Source organism: Chrysemys picta, chromosome 2, assembly GCF_011386835.1.
Source record: "Chrysemys picta bellii isolate R12L10 chromosome 2, ASM1138683v2, whole genome shotgun sequence".
Classification (NCBI taxonomy): Eukaryota; Metazoa; Chordata; order Testudines; family Emydidae; genus Chrysemys; species Chrysemys picta.
This window is the reverse complement of record NC_088792.1, coordinates 95,715,190-95,732,638: the sequence shown is the minus strand read 5'-3', so window position 1 is coordinate 95,732,638 and position 17,449 is coordinate 95,715,190. Positions and strand designations below refer to the sequence as shown.

General features: G+C 38.9%; 1 protein-coding gene across 8 annotated transcripts in view; it reads left to right on the top strand.

Moving 5' to 3' along the window:
• The window catches only part of VPS41 (VPS41 subunit of HOPS complex), a 152,566-nt gene that overhangs the window by 104,511 nt on the left and 30,606 nt on the right, over positions 1–17,449 (top strand). For all 8 annotated transcript variants that reach the window (XM_024106434.3, XM_042844793.2, XM_024106435.3 and 5 more), the window contains 8 exons: positions 935–1,027; positions 2,338–2,465; positions 2,884–3,028; positions 5,662–5,703; positions 5,830–5,880; positions 7,196–7,333; positions 13,341–13,395; positions 16,712–16,852. In XM_024106434.3, the coding sequence (XP_023962202.1) occupies positions 935–1,027; positions 2,338–2,465; positions 2,884–3,028; positions 5,662–5,703; positions 5,830–5,880; positions 7,196–7,333; positions 13,341–13,395; positions 16,712–16,852 (793 nt within the window). The remainder of the gene's footprint in view (positions 1–934; positions 1,028–2,337; positions 2,466–2,883; positions 3,029–5,661; positions 5,704–5,829; positions 5,881–7,195; positions 7,334–13,340; positions 13,396–16,711; positions 16,853–17,449) is intronic.

Here is a 17,449-nt window from a genome sequence, read left to right as displayed (position 1 = left end):
AAACAGATGTTTTAGCAGGTTGTAGGTGAACTTTTCTGGTACTTCAGCCATGTGCCTCAGAGTCACAACACATCCAAAGTGTGCACTGATAATCTGCTAATGTAAACCCTATTGCTATAATAATATCACTTTACATTTAGATAGAACTGTAGTGCATAATAATATGCTCTGCTATAATTACATGATGTGAATTGATCTCACCCCTGAAACATGCTCCTGTCTCTTGATTGTTGGGATGTAATTTCTTAATACCTTTATAGGACATCAGATCAAACCGTTCTATTCAGTGTTTGATGGAAAAAACATTTTTGAAGTTACAACTTAGTTTTGCAAGTTTTTTGGTGGTTGTTTTTACTTATTCCCAGCTTAAGCTTTGTTTGGACAGATGAGATGATACCTTGAAAAGTAAGTTTATTTTATTGTGCCAGATGAGTGCTTTAATACCCTTTCAGTAATGGGTAGCACATTTAGTCAAGTAGATTTTGTTGAGGTGCTAACTCGTAACTTGAACGTATAGGATTTTCCTTTCAAATGGCTGAAGCCAATGAGATTGGACTAGATGGCTCGTGTACCCAAAAGTTGTAAAACAATACAGAGATAATCCTCAGTACTAACTTCACAATTAAATGCATCTGTGACACACTGCCCTGTTGCAACATGAAGAAAAGCTTAGTGACACTGGGCAGATTTCCAATCTCACCTACATCTTTTCTCATGAAAATTCTTTCAAGTGAGTAATGGAACCCAGATCGGGACTATTTTAAGGTAAACTACTTAACATCTGAATTTACAGTACTTTTAATGTTTACCAAGGGCTATTCTTGCTTGTATACTTCAAATTGTTGGGAAAGAATTCGTTTTTGTGTATTCCATCTGAGGATATTTAAGCACAATAATTTATTTTAACTCCATGCTATTCTGTTTCCCCCTGTAGGCAATTAGCCGTTATTTGCCAAGACGGGATCCAATTCTGAAGCCTCTCATCTATGAAATGGTCCTGCATGAGTTTTTGGAGAGTGACTATGAGGTACTGTGTTCCGACACATCCACATGTAATAGTCCTTACTAGAATATCATTAAAGAGCAATTTAGAAAATTGGTAGCCAACTCTACAGTAGTCAAATAGAGCACTGATGCTAGGTTTAACAACAAAGCAAGAATGAAAGCCAATAATGTTTGCAATAAACATTGAAATACTTATCAGTCCACCTCGTTTAGAGACCCAAGTGTTGTGTCTGGTTAATAATAATCATTATTATTCATTTGTTTAACAACACAAAAGTATATAGAGTCCAAAAGAGGTTACTCTCTAACTAATGGCATGATATGATTTATGAAGACAAGAAAAACAAAGGTGTGGAAAAGGGTGAATGGAGGGTAAGGTAAGGATGCTAAATGGCCCACACATTGTGATTTGTGTATTCTGGAAGTAACCAAAATATCTCTTCAGTCTCAGTCCAGGTAGTTTGGTGATTCTGAAATGTAGCAATTTAAAATGGTATTAGTAATGACAGTATTCTGTCATAGGGCTGGACCTTGAGAGGTGCTGACTGTCTTCAACTGAGGGAACTCAGTCCCTCATAAGATCAGAACCTTGCATCCCAATCCTGCAACTTAATTATGCAGTGTGGAGTGCTATGACCATGCAGAGCCCCATTGACTTCAACGGAGAGGGCTCTATACAATCCACTTGTGTGTAACAAGTTGTGGGATAGAGACCTTGCATGGGAAGCTGCCTGGGTTTTACGACGTTGTGTTGGACTACATTTTTCAGAAAGCTGCATGTGCGCAAATCCCAGTAGAAGTGCACATAAATATGCACGTCATTTTTTTTCAGAGCACGCTTTCAGTGGATGTGTGTGTACACTATGGGCCTTAAAAATGAAGGTCTTATCTTTTTTGCATAAAAATATGGACTCCGTGTCACTGTCAGTAAAAGTATATCTGTGGAAGTCTCACCGTTTATCCTTCTCTTTTTGGTTATTCCACATTTAAAAGCAATGTTAATTACTTTAATTTATCTGTTTTGTCCAAAATAGACTGCCTCCTAGTAACATCATTAGGAATTCTGTCTTGGCATACAGGTGGTGAAACAGTCTGTCGCTCATCCTACAAAGTCTTGTGTGCATAAAGTTAAATATGTTCACAAGTCTATCCAGGATCAGGGCCTAAAAAAGCAAAACTTGTACCCTCAATTTCATATTTTTGTGGATGCCCACAAGTGGGTGAAAAATGACTGGTGCAATTTTAGAAGCCTAGCTGAGGCTTTGGTGCTCTGAAATATGATTTAGGCAGTTCTTTCTATTTCTGTTAATCAATGATCACTTCCACTTTTAGGGTTTCGCAATGCTGATAAAAGAGTGGCCCGGAGATCTCTATAACAATGCGATCATAGTTCAAGTAGTAGTGGATCACCTGAAGAAAGACCCACAGAATAGGACCTTGCTCAGAACTCTTGCGGAATTGTGAGTGCATTTTAAACTCCTTTATACAAACCAAACTGTATAAAACCATCTTTATTGAATGGTATAATATATTCTGTTAGCATTTGACTGCCTCCCTTGATTGAAATTACCATCATCCATTTTTTGGAATATCAACCAGTTTCTGTTCCAGCTTCTCTGTGTAAATGTATTGATTGCAATCCTTAGCAACTCTTTTCTGGATGGAGTGGAGCAATGGGATGGAACAAAAATCACATCAGGCTACTAGTTTAATAAACTGTTGAAAATCATATTGTCCATGTTTTTTCTCAGTGAATTATTTAAACTATTAACATTTTTGTTCCTCGAAACAAGTAACATGTCCATTTTCATCCTAGTGCATGATTTTCTTAATTTCAAATGTGGATGGCTTTGTGTGTCATGACGTCATCTCTTTCAGATACACCTATGACCAACGCTATGGCAAAGCCCTTGAAATTTACCTAACACTGAGACACAAAGATGTTTTCCAGTTGATCCATAAACATAATCTTTTCAGTTCTATCAGAGACAAAATTGTTCTACTCATGGATTTTGATTCAGAGGTATGATGATTTTTAATGATACTTTATCTCTTTCTGAGCCATAAATATTTCAGCAAGTCAGAACTGAATGCCTGTTAAACAGAATGCTATAGAAGTGGGATTGTGTTCTATGGCTAAACACATTGGGAGGTGACATGAAGGCACTTACTATATTTGCATCATCTGGAGTCAGGAAACAAAAATATCATACATCCCTGAGAACAAAATCCTTCTCTCAAAATGCCATAGTGGATATTGGCTTCTGTATTCTGCTTTTCCTTCAGCCACAGATCTCCTGTAAGGCATCACCCAGGGCTTTGACTGCTACAAGATTATTGCTGTGTTTCCAATCAAATTAGGAAGGTTAACGAGCCAAAAAGCAACAAACATTTGGGGAAGTGGATTTAACCTCACACACATTTTGGATAGTCTCACCACTTTTCTTTGTATGCAGCTGACTAATTTGCTTGCAAAAGTACAAGGTGATCAACCTAATTCTCAACCTAAGTCAGTATTCTTTCCTTGAAATTGGCTAGAATGCAGGCAGATGAACTTTTCTTGATGAATGAATGACACAAGCTTTGGGGGATGGAATTTACCCCACCCCTGGGCCGAACCTGCAGTCCCTCTGTTGTTGCTGCTGTAGCCTTGAGGCTGAAACATAGTCTTTGGTATGCTCGGTATTGTTCTTGGTGTGCTGTCTTTACAAGTATTTAAGTACAGTGGGTCTATGATTTCACTTGAGAGATACAGTAGGTTATGTCTGAAGATCAGGGTATTGACATGAGATTATTCCTTTGGTGGTGGTGGTGGGGAACAAAACTGGATCCATTTGGCCACACCCCTGATGTGTTCATGCCTGACCATACACTGGTCTACGTAAGGTTATCCTGTTAATTTGTGCCAGGGTTTGCCAGGACTGAGCCCTGGCACATCTTGACTTGGTAGTTCATAGCCCCAGCACCCCTGGGTTTGCTGGATCAGCCCCGGCACCTAATTGCTTGAGCCCCAGTACCTCTTTCATTACTAATTAAGCACTGCCTGGAGCCCAACTTACTTTTGGGGGGATTCTGCACCAAAAAATTAAAAATTCTGCAAAAATTCCGCAAATTTTATTTGTCAAAATAATGCAATATAATCATACCAGTTTCAATTGTTTTGGTAAGTTATTTAAACTACAAATACAGGGAAAAAAGTCACAATAACTATTCAGCATTTCCTAAATACATGTAAGTTAAGTTACAAATACTTGGTAACTAATACCCTGCATTCCAGTTGTAATTTAAATGAAAATCCAGGATTATATTACAGAACACCAAACGGCGGGGGGACGGGACTAGAATGTCATTTTAAATTGCTCAGACTTTCACACATGACAGTCATACAGTTTTGCTAATCATTGTGCTGGACCTAGCTGGGTACTTTGGGAAGTGCCTGTCCTGACATTTTATTGACTGCTTGGTAAATGTTTTATTTGCCCTCAAAAGTCTTTTATTTTTAAAAAATGGGTACGTAAAAATCTAACCCCATTGTGCCACTTTGGCACAGGAAAAAAAGTGAGACAGTGCATAGATCTTCCTAGCTGATTCCCTTACTGTCATTTATAGGGCTTTACATCACTCTGGCAATGTAGGGGCCTTAAAACTTTTACAGGTTTTTATGCTGCTGGGGAAATTGACTGTGAGTGAGAACAGTTAACTAACAATAGAATAATAATGTTACTATGTAGACAGGTTGCTACATTTCTGCCTCAGAGAATGAGATCAATTAACCATCAACCACAACATTAACAAAATGTGGGTGTTTTTTTTTTTTACAAAAGCTTTTTTCTTTAACTTAAAAACAAACAATTTTCAGTAACATGATACTAATATTTAATTGTGTTTTTTTTCAATTCTCAAGAAATTACATTTTACTAGGCAGTCAGGCAGCTACATTTCTGCCTCGGGGACAGAGCCTTGTTCCTGCATAACAAAAAAGATCTATCATCCTCCACGCCCCTTGAGCCGCAGTATCAAGAGAGAGGGACAGAGTCTCTATTGCTTGTTGGCCAGCCCCGCCCCCGGATGGTGATCAACGTCTCCCCCGCAGGCATGCACACCCAGCCCTCCTTCCCCAGCAGTGATTTGCATCTCTAAAGCTGCTCCAGGCACACTGAAACAGACGCACTGCTGGGCTGGCGGTGAAGAGACGCATGTCCCCCCCACAGATTTCTTTTGGGGTTTTGTGCGCGGAATATGCAGACCATATGCATTCTGTGCCCCTGCATGCCATACTGGGGTGTGGATTTCCTATACATACCTTATCTGTAGCCAACCTGTCCCTTTGCAGTGTTACTACAATGGTTCTGCTACATAGGGCTGCAGTCTTCTGGGGCCCATGATGTGAGGGCATACTTGACATGCATGTTATATTGACTTCCATTGAATGCAGGAGCTTATGAAAAGTATACTTCGGAATATTTGATAAATTCCAGTTTGAAGTAAATTAATTTCTCCCTTTAAATACTGGCATTTTGCAGACTGCCATCCAAATGAATGCAAATGAAAAGTGTGTGTCTACAATATCCAGATGGTCAATAAGAGTCTTTCTGGATATCATATGCTGCTTTTGCATACCCATTCTTAGCTGAGCTCCTTTTACTTGGTTTACAGAAAGCAGTGGACATGCTATTGGATAATGAAGATAAAATTTCAGTGAGTATAAACCCTCCATTGAGTTGTTATCAGCTGACTGTCTGCACTACACATGTCTTCCTTTCTGTTCTGTAGGTGAAATAACTGTCTCAGGGTTCCTAACCCCCCCCCCTTTTTTTTTTTTAGATCGACAGAGTTGTAGAAGAATTAGAAAACAGACCTGAGTTACAACATGTGGTAAATATTAGTGTTTGCTGTTTATTTTTGACTGAATAAACTTTCTGCTGGAGCTCTCTCTTGGCATACTTTTATAAATACAGTTAACTATTGATATGCAGATCCATCTCCTACTGCAGTAGCAGGGAATAAAGGTACACAACATTGAAGTCTTTTAGCTAGTGATCAGCTACATGAGTGGGTGAGACACAGATTGGCTCCTCCGACCATTCTACTTTAACTTTGACCTAAAGACATTTGTAGAACAGTAAAATGATTTTTTTAAATGAATTCTTCTACTCTCCTGATGCCATACTGAGGGCCGTCACCTATGGTTCTGGATTGTAAAGCAGCCCAGTTTTGCTGTCAGTTACTTTTTCCCTTTCATCCCTCCTCCCGTCCTTACAGTAGAAGTGTTGCCCAGCGTGATGCTTTCCTTCCAACTAATACAGTGGAATATGGGTGTAATTTACAGATGCATTTCCCTGCTTGATAGAAAAAGTGAACCATTTGGATTTCCAGACCAATAACTTCCATAAAGCGTATGACTTATTTCATGCAGAACTACATCATCAACCGTAAACTGTATTAGGAAGAGAAGCTTGTCCTGTAGATAGGAGGGGGTCAAAGCTTTAACCTGAAGGGGTCAACTGAGTTGTATAATGGAGATCTAATTATAGCAGACACATGTATTAAGTGTAGTTTGGTGTCAAAGAGCCTTATAAAGCAAAGAGGATTAACTGCATGCCCAACAGCTAAGAGGCTGCATCAGTTTCAAAATATTGTGTCTGCTTCCCTTTGAATAAAAATAACTTTTAAAGTAATCCTCTCATAATTCCTGTTTTCCAGAGGGGAGGAGCATCACACATTCTACTACTTGCAGTTAATTTATAGTTTGAAATACCTTATTTAATGCTTTACACATTACATGCATGCCGTATTTTTCATTTGATCTCTCTCACAAAACTTGACCCATGGTCATCCAATCAATTGAGCTTATCTAGAAAAATAGAAAGCTTCCCATAATGTTTTTCTCCTAGGTTTTGGGTGAAATAGAAAATGCAATAATTTTATGAATTAAAGAATGTCATATTGAGTAACAAAGAAAACACCTATCTCAAAGTACTGACAGAAATAGTTGCTTAGCAGAGCTGGCCTGGGATACAGCTATAATGGAGGTACTGTAGGAAAAACCTAAAGATTTGTATTCTATCCTGAAATGCACTTTTTGGTTCAGTCTCAAGGAAGTTACTAATAAGGTTAGTTTGTGGTGAAAGTTTCACAGTGTAGCCATTATTTTATGACTATTTGGTTCTGATACTTTTTGTTCATGCAGTATTTGCATAAGCTTTTCAAAAGAGACCATCATAAAGGACAGAAGTACCATGAGAAACAGATCAGTCTCTACGCTGAATACGATCGTCCAAACCTGCTGCCGTTTCTCAGAGACAGCACACATTGTCCGCTAGAGAAGGTAAGCCAGAGATCTAAGAGATGTCTTTCTTGGCTTGGTATGTCAGCCGCTTGCTGCATTGCAAATTTGTTAATGTGTGTGCCACTGCCCTCTACTGGATCAAAAGAGAACTGCTCAAGATACTAACAGCTAACAAAGCTGTTACCAATTTTTTAATTTGTCAGCCATTTTTGGCTTTTTTACAAATGACAGAGTTCTCCAGTACTCAAGAAACAGAAGCTTATGTTTTTTTTGAAGTAGAAGGTCATGAGTTCTGTTTTCCATGCTGAATATACATAGTTTAGCTGTTGGCCTGTGTACAGTCATTATGTAGCTCTGGCTTGTAGTAAGAAATCAAGAATCATATTGCAAAGTTTAGGGCTTAGTTTTATTGCTGTGACAGCATGGGCTTTCAGATGCTAGTATACGTATGAAGTAGACAAGTACTGCACTCATTTTACAAATCAGCCAAGTGAGCCACAGAGAAAAGATAAGATATGATATAACTAAAGCCACAAAGGCCCTGATCCTGCAAGCAGTTATACATGTGAGCAACTTTACTCATTTGAGGAATCCCATTAAAATAAATGAGACTTCTGATGCATGTAAAGTTATATGTGTGCACACGAGTTTACAGGACCAGGGCCAAAGTAACACCTCACATTGATTCCCATTCTTGCCCAGTCATTCCAGTGTCTTCTGAGGTTAGACTAGATTATCTATTGTTCTTCCTTTCTGACATTAAAATCTGTGAATTCTCTGGATCCCTGCAGCTCTTGGCCCCAGTCTTTTCCCATCCTGACTTTTCCCAGTCAGTCCCAGTCACCTCCCCTTCCCAACTCCCAGTTCCCCATTTTCTCCTCACCCCCTGACAGTGTCCAGTCCCAGTCATGCATTTCTCCCCCCCTCCCCCCCCAGGGTTCTTATTCAACTTCTCTGCCCCTCCTCCATTTGATTCTTCTCCCCCTTTGCCTTTGCACTGCTTGGGCATAGCAAGGGGGTAATTGACAGCACAGAGCAGTAGGTTCCCTGCTCTCAGTTCCTGTGCTCAGCCCTAGCATGGCCTGCAGCAGTCTAGAGCTGCAGTTGCAGGTGAAGTCCTTCTCTACCCCGGGCTGGGGCATGCCCAGTGTTTAGCTGTTTAGCTGTGAAGCTCTAGCAAGTCTCTACTGAGCATGTGCGAACAGCAGTTTTTCAAGGGCTTATAATTAATTTAGCCAAATATGGTCATATTTTCATTGGGATGGCAGAAGGCTCGTCCGTAACACAAAGGTCACTCTCGTGCCAAATTTCAAGTTTTTGCTTCAAAGTATGGGGCCTCTAGAGCATTTTAAAGAAAAGTTTGCTAGAATTTTTAACATGGGCAAAACAACATTTTTCCAAAACCTTGATCTTGGCTGAATCATTTTGGCTGAAATTAAAAAAAATAATAATTATTGGAAATTTCAGCCCAAGCTGTTAAATTTGGCAAAGCAAATTTATAAAATTATAAGCAAAACAGGGTCTTGGGAAGTGTTGAGCAACCTTAATAAATAGGCTGGGCTACCAGCCCTGCTTATAATGAGTGCAAGTAATTGTTGTTCCATTATGACTCGGTGTATCATTATTTATTTTAGAAAAAGAAGTTTGAAGAAAAAATCTCTTGCTAAATTAATTTTGAACAGATTCCCTGAAGTAGAATTAAAAATTGTGAGCGCCCATAATAATTTTTTTTCTCCAGTTTGATTTATATCCGCAGCTTCTTCATAGGGCCAGATTTTTCTCATGATGTCATGCACATATTGCCTTATCTTTGAGATAAGCATCTGAGATGCAGATTTCACCTATAGTTTTATAGTTGACCTTATATAATGTACAACATATGATTCACAAGTATTTCATGGTTGTAGGTGCAGTGATCATGAATACACAAAAATTTTGCAGATACATGTAGGTGTACAATGGGTGCAACTAGTTTTACAAAATTCAAACAAATAATTTTATTTCATACAATTAAATACAATACAACAATAAACCACTATTATGCTAATCTGCCTAGCAGAAGGGTATAGTTTTGGGCATAAGACTCAGTGTTACTCTGTTGTTGCTTCTGGCTCCCATGTATTGCATCCAGGCTCAAGAGTTTACTGAAGTCTATTACGCTAATTTCATAGTTATCCTTTACGTCTAGCTGTTAAGGGGAAAAAATTTCATAGGAAAATAACTGGCACAAGAGTTCTAACAATGCCAGATGAACCATTTCACCATGTAAAATGGTCTGAATTTTTATAACATACTCTGAATGTGGATTTAAATTATAAATGCTCTTTCAGAAGGAACTGTTAAGGTCTATTTTAGGTAATAAACCACGTTTGAGAAAATTCATGTTTATATAATCTCTGCTTTAGAAGATGTATAAATACATATGTCCATAACAATCATTACAGTTTGAGTCTCTGATCTCCTCTGTCATATTTTTCTTATTATTTCACAAAAGGTAAAGTAGCATACACAATACTATATTCCATTTAAAAGTGATCAGCAAGCTTTTCTTTAACAAGAAGGTCAAACAAGCGATATTCAATTCAAGGCCAGATAGTATGGTTATATATGTAATATTACTTTGCATTTCTGTAGCGTTTTCTGTCTGAGAATTCTAAAATACTTTACAAAAATATGCATGAACAAAACCACAGAACACTCTGTGAGGTGGGTAAGTACTTTTTATCCTCATACTACAGAGACCCAGGTAGCTTTTAAGTACCTTAATCAGTGTTGCTTTGTCTAACTGGGAGAGCCTGAAACAAAACCAAGATCTTCTAACTCCTCATCCTGTGCTTTAACTACTTGACCATATTTCCATCATGGTACTGAGTTCTTAATCATTTCCACTCCCTCAAGGGAAATTGTGGACCAATTCACGTATAACACCTCCCATTGACTTCAATGGGGCAAGGATTTCGTCCTTTGTGTTTGGGGTCCTGGATGGTTGCCCAGGTCACCTATCCCTAAAGTGGCCCTCAACTAGGGTGACCAGATAGCAAGTATGAAAAATTGGGATGGGTTGGGAGGTAATAGGCGCTTGTATAAGACGCAACCTTGATTTTTCGATACTGTCCCTATGAAATCAGGACATCTGGTACCCCTACCCTCAGCGTGTGGACGTAATGATTACATTATCTGTACATTTTTAAGCAAAATATTTTACGAGTTCTCCTTTCATTTAATTGACATTATAAACTCATAAGCCAGTGCTGTACTTGCTTTACTTTTTGTGTAACAAACAACACTCTTTCCTTCCTTTGCATCAGAGACTTTGGGAAATGTTTTCTCAGGGCTTGTCTTCACTACCGGGGAGATGGACACTGCTGCAATCGATGCAACCGGTGTCAATTTAGTGGGTCTAATGAAGACCCGCTAAATTGACAGCAGAGCACACTCTGGTCGACTCCAGTACTCCAGCTCCCAGAGAAGAGTAAGATAAGTCAACCGGAGAGCATGTCCTGTTGACGCAGTGCAGTGAAGACACTGGGGTAAGTCGACCTAAGCTACGTTGACTCCAGTTACACTAATAAGCTTTGTGAATAATGTAACTTAGGTTGACTTACCCCGGTAGTGAAGACAAGCCCTTAGAATAGCAGCACTGTAGAGTTGGTTGAAGTTGTTGTTACACAAAAAATGCCACATTAGGTTGTCTCAGACTTGTTTGTCAATCTAGAAGACTAATTACACTCATAATATGGTCTTCTGTCTGAGGGTCATGAAGTGCCTTAGGATACAAAATAAATGAAATTAAATAATTTTTAGAAAACCTAACTGTTCTTTTAGGTCTGTCACGGCCTGGTGCATTATTGCCAGAGTCCTGGATTTGTCTGTGAAGTTCTATTTGTTAGGTGCTGTAGTTCTTCAATACTTTAGCATGAATTTTTGAGTGGGCTACAACTGAGCTTCCATTTGTATGCAAACAAATCATTTTCACATATGATTTTGTGCACCACCACTTACAGATACAAATGATAGAATTTACATTCATAAAATGTGCAAGACCCATTTGTGCTTCAGTTTTTTGGGGTAAATGACTTTTTGTTCATGTATATTCTATCCCCTGTATGCACAAGTGATGCTGCAAAAAAACAGTGTGCACAAATTTTGCAGATGCACAACTGAAGCCATTTTGCTCTGCTTCTTGGCTGCAGGTGGAGCACGGTGTGACTTGGGAAGATCGTGGAATGGGCAGTGTAAGAGTGGATTTTAAGTGTGAGAAAAGAACACTATGTTCGAATGAAAGTCCCTTAAACTCCACAGATCTTGTTTACATTTACTAAATGCATTTTCAATAAGAAAATGGAGAGTGAAAAGAGAAAAATTGCCAAAGCAGTTTACAAATAACATTATTGAATTTACCATCACTCTAGCCCTTCACACTGCTGAGAAATAATAAGGAACAAAAATTTACAATTTACCAATGTTTTCCGCTCCAATTAACCAGATGTCCTGTATAAATTCCATAGACCCATATTATAGATGCATAAATCCAATCTCTCACTATCAATCAATGGTAAACTGGCCAGGAAGAAATTATTTTCTTACTTAAAAACCTATCTGAGAGGGGAAAACAGCACTATTATTCAAGTGCAATTTCACAGATGTAGTATCGGAGAAACTGCAAGAGAAGAATTTACGTTCTCTGCTTCCCTCTACAGGGAGCATTATAGATGCAGTAATATTGAAGAACTGGCTATTTTTACCGTATGTTTCCTTTCACAGTGGAAAAAGACTGGTTAGCTGTGTTTATACCCTTATTCACTTGTTTATTTGGGTTTTTATCTGTAGATAGTGTGGAGAACTTCTTGGTCTGACTTTGAGTGTGACAGGAGGTCGGTTTCTCTCTGTTCTGTGTTTCAGTCCATACAGAGCTATGTGAGAGGGGGAGGGAGACTCAGTCCACTCCTGTATCTGTCTTTAATCATGTATCATTCTCCTTTTGATCTCCATGAATCAAATTCCCTACTGGTATAAATTGGCGTAGCTCCATTGAGATCAGCATTGCTGCACCAGGGTACCACCACAAAGATGTTGACTTTCATCCTCTGATCTTACTGATGTCTGAATAAAGGCCTACTAATATATCTTCTAACCTTTGCCCTACTTTCCCTGTGTGGGTGAAAGAAAACCTCATTTTCAAAAACTTGACTCTTATTATGGCTTAGTCTATTAATACAGATCACTTGATATGTTTCCTCCTTTGCCTTCTTCCCCATCCTTTCTCTTTGTACTATATGTAACTTATTTAGAGTACCTGCAAATGTTGGTCTCTTCATTCTGCCTGCTGTCTAGTTTCAGGGTGACTTTCTCCAGTTCAGGATGTGGAAGAGGAGCAGCTACTTTCTCTGTTAATTGGCCAGGAGTGAGTGTCCTCTGGCCAGAACCTTTCTTCCCAATGGCCTGTAGTTCCCAGACTTGGAACATTGGTGGAGAGTTTCCTGGCCATATGGTACAGAATCTCTTACTTGTGTCCAGCTGCTAAATCACATAAAAGCAGCTAAAATATTTTTAGTATTACTTTTCCATGTAAGCCATTACTGTAGTTGCCTTTAGGATGTTATGTGATTGGAATGGAAGATGTGATTCTAAGATATGATTGAAATGGAAGATGTGATACTAAGATGTGATCCATGCTATGGAAAAAGAAGTGAAAATCCCTCCTGTAATCTGTTGCACATGGTCCCTGCTTGCCCCAGGAATGTGAGCCCTGAGGATGTTCATCAGTCTGAGTCCTGGGTATAACCCAAACTATAGCATTAAGAACCCTACCCTTTCCACCTCCAGATAAATGAAAAAATATCAAAGGGGGAAAGAATGTGCCAAAAAGTCTCTTCTTTTAATTAATTCTGAAGGCTTTGCCAATGTATATTAATGGAGCTGTTCTCTTGTCCAGATGAGTAATGCATCTTTATAGAAAAGTATCTTTTGGCATTTGTAACATTTGTTGATAATAAATATTATGGCATGGTACCCCATATTCTCTTTTTCCCCTCTGAAATTTAAGGCTCTTGAGATCTGCCAACAGAGGAACTTTGTAGAAGAGACCGTCTATCTTCTGAGTAAGTAACTTTCGTTGTAATAAATTGCAACATAATTTTAATCTTGTCATAAAGTTTGTGCTGTGAAAGTATGCACAAAGCATTAAGTCCTGTCATTTAACAAACTTATTCTCCCAGAAACAAAGTTGGTGTGTAGTCAATAAAACTACCTTACATATCTCTCTCTTACCAGGAGACAGGCAATTTTTTATTTAGTCCTAAGTGGAGCAGAGGATCGGGTCTAAGAGGTAAAGATAGCTGAACCATTAAGTAGTAGCAACCAAAATATATTTAAATTTAACGTCCTTGTAAGGGGGAAAATACCAAAGAAGCCCACCATAGAAGCATGTAACTTCAAAAAGGGAAACTACACAAAAATGAAGAGGCAAGTTAAGCAGAAATTAAAAGAAACAGTCACGAGAGTGAAATGTCTGCAAGATGGATAGAAACTATTTTAAAACACCATAAGAGGCTCAAACTAAATATATGCCCTACATTAAAAAAAAAAAAAGACTAGAAAAAAATAGTGCCACCATAGCTAAACAACAGAGTAAAAGAGGCCGTTAGAGGCAAAAAGTCATCCTTTAAAAATTGGAAGTCAGATCCTATGGAGGAAAATAGAAAGGACCATAAACTCTGGCAAGTCAAGTGTAAAAGTATAATTAGGCAGGTCAAAAAGGAATTTGAGGAGCAACTAACAAAAGACACAAAAACTAATAGCAAATTATTTTTAAGTACATCAGAAGCAGGAAGCCTATGAAACGATCAGTGGAGCCACTTGATGATCAACGTGCTGAGGGAGCACTCAAGGAAGATATCCTCATTGCAGAGAAGCTAAATTAATTCTTCGCACCAGTTTTCATTGCAGAGGATGTGAGGAAGATTCCCACACCTGAGCCATCCTTTTTAGCTTTTTAGGATAAATCTGAGGAATCGTGCCAGATTGAAGTGTCAATAGAGGAAGTTGTGGAACAAATTGATTAAATTTAAACAGTAAGAAGTCATCAGGACCAGATGGTATTCACCCAAGAGTTCAGAAAAAACTCAGATATGAAATTGCAGAGCTTAATAGCTGTGGTATGTAACCTCTCACTTAAGTCAGCCTTGTACCAGAGGACTGGAGGATAGCTAATGTAACATTGATTTTTTAAAAGGCTCCAGAAGCAATCCTGGCAATTATAGGCCAGTTAGCCTAACTTCAATATCAGGCAAGTTGTTTGAAACTGTAGTAAAGAACAAAATTATCAGACACGTAGAGGAACATAATATGTAGGGGAAGAGTTAATGCAGCTTTTGTAAAGGGAAGTCATGTTTCACCAATCTATTAAAATTCTTTGAGGGGGTCAACAAACATGGAGAAAGGTGATCCGATGGGTATAGTGTACTTGGATTTTTAGAATGCCTTTGACAGGGTCACCAAAGGACCTTGGTGGGAGTAAGGATTTGTGGGATAAGAGGAAAGGTCTCTCATGGATCAATAGCTGGTAGATAGGAAACAAGGGGTAGAAATAAATAGTTTTCACAAAGGAGAGAGGTAAACAGTGAGGTCCCCCAAGGGTCTGTACTGGGACCTGTGCTGTTCAGCAAATTCATAAATGATTTGGAAAACAGGGTGAACATTAAGATGGCAAAGTTTAAGATGATAAAACTTACAAGATAGTACCAAAGCAGACTGTGAAGAGTTACAAAGCAATCTAACAAAACAGGGTGACTGGGCAACAAAGTGGCAGATGAAATTCAGTGTTGATAAGTGCAATGCACAAATATAATCCCAACTATACTAACAAAAAGATGGGGTCTAAGTTAGCTGTTACCACTCAAGAAAGACATCTTGTCCATGGTCTACATTGGGGAGGAGATGGATCTAAGTTACACAACTTCAGCTATGTGAATAACGTAGCTGAAGTCGACGTACTTAGATCGACATACCGTGGTGTCTTCACCGCAGTGAGTCGATTGCTGCCGCTCCTCTGTTGATTCTGCCTGCGCCGCTTGCAGTGCTGGAGTACAGGAGTCGATGGGAGAATGTTCGGGGGTCGATTTATCGCATCTAGACTAAATGCGATAAATCGATCCGCGCTGGATTGATTGCTGCCTGCCGATCCGGCGGGTAGTGTAGACATACCTTTGGAGTCACCATGGATAGTTCTCTGAAAACATCTGCTCAAGGTGCAGTGGCAGTTAAAGCTAGCAGAATGTTAGGAGCCATTAGGAAGGGATAGATAAGACAGAAAATATCATAATACCACTATATAAATCCCTGGTAAACCCACATCATGAAAACTATGTGCAGTTCTTGTCACCCCATGTCAAAATAGATACATTAAAGTTAGGGGTATGGAGCAGCCTCCATATGAGGGGAGAGTAAAAAGACTGGGACTGTTCATCTTCGAAAAGAGATGACTAAGGGGGGATATGATAGAGCAGTGGTTCTCAACTGTGGGTCCGTGTCCCCCTGGGGGTCTGTGAGCCTCAGCTGGGAGCAGAGCGGGGTTGAAGCTGGCAGCGGCCCCCCCCTAAACATGTGCCCCCCCCCATTCCCCCAAGCTTGTTCCAATTTTGCTTACAGTCTTGGAACTTCAGATTTCACCCATCCTGCAAGAAAACTGTACTTTTATTTTGTTTATATATATATATAAAGTACTCTATCGTGTAATGTAATTCTCTCAGCAGGATGGGGAACCCTCTTCAGGATGAGAGGAATTGTAACATACAGCCCTGGAGTCTGTGTGTATTAAAGCTGTGGTGGGCAGAACTGACAATAGAACAGGAAATTTACCTCATGGGTCTCATTTAATATGAAAAATGTTCTGTATGTATGTTGGAAGTGTGGAGGAACTCTTGCTTTCAGAAAAGAACTAATAGGTTTACTCAATACAAGAGATGGTTCAGTCCACTGTAATCCAAGTATTTTATAGTCATTGCAGCTATGAATGTTCAGCATCTTTGGAAGATGAGGTCCACTTAAAGAGAAAGTGTGTGTGTGTTTGTGTGTGTATGTATATATATGTGTGTATATGTATATAATAAAATTAGACTTATTCTGCCTCAGATGTACCTGCAGTGCAGGAGAGAGAGAATTAACATCACTTTGCTTAACCTACCTTTGTATAGTTATAACAACATTTTAAGGCCCAGATTCATCAAAGCACTAATACATGCGCTACAACCCTATTTACTGTAATGGGACTTGAGCAGAGGCTTTAATTAATTAAGACTTCACCCTCTTGTTCATGAACCAGAAACAGTATAAACAGTACAGATGTTTATCACAGGGTGCTTTCTGCACATTTTTCTTTTGTGTTTTTATAATTCCCGTATTCCTTTTTTCTTCTAGGCAGAATGGGGAATAGCCGTAGTGCACTGAAGATGATAATGGAAGAATTGTATGATGTAGATAAGGCTATTGAATTTGCCAAGGAACAAGATGATGGAGAACTATGGGAAGACCTCATTTTATATTCTATCGACAAACCACGTAAGCAGAATAAGCTCCAGGCAGCTTTGTGTATATGTTTGGTGAAATGCAGTAAGCTTAGGGGAGGGGGAGTTGAATTATCCCTGTGCATGGCAAAAAGAATATGTTCTGATTCTTTTTGGAGCCATGCCAGGTTACCTAGTGCAAGAGGTTGTATTGCAATGTAATCATTTTTAATATTGGCATGCTGAGGAAAAAATCCTCTATTATTGCAGTATCTGGAGGTGAGAAAGGGCAAGTATTTAAGCATCTGATGTCATCCTACAACTTTTAGTAAGTGTATTGTTACCTACAAAAATTCATGAAATATTATATTTCTTTTAAGTTGGTTTGAAGTGAGGGTATATTTTTATACCTCCTGAAAAGTTGATCTTCAGGTTACATTGACAGAAAGTTTGAGCTATTGTATAAGTTTTCATATAGTGTATGTGTCACTTTGCAAATTTCTGAAAATAAAGATCAGCCTAGATCTTTCTGCTCTTTCACCGGATTAAATGTGTTGAATTCTTTACTTTGTCTGGTGAAAACAAAAGATCTTTTAATATTATTTTGTGGGTTTTTTTTTCCCATTTGCCCTGGCCTGAGCATCTGCTCTGG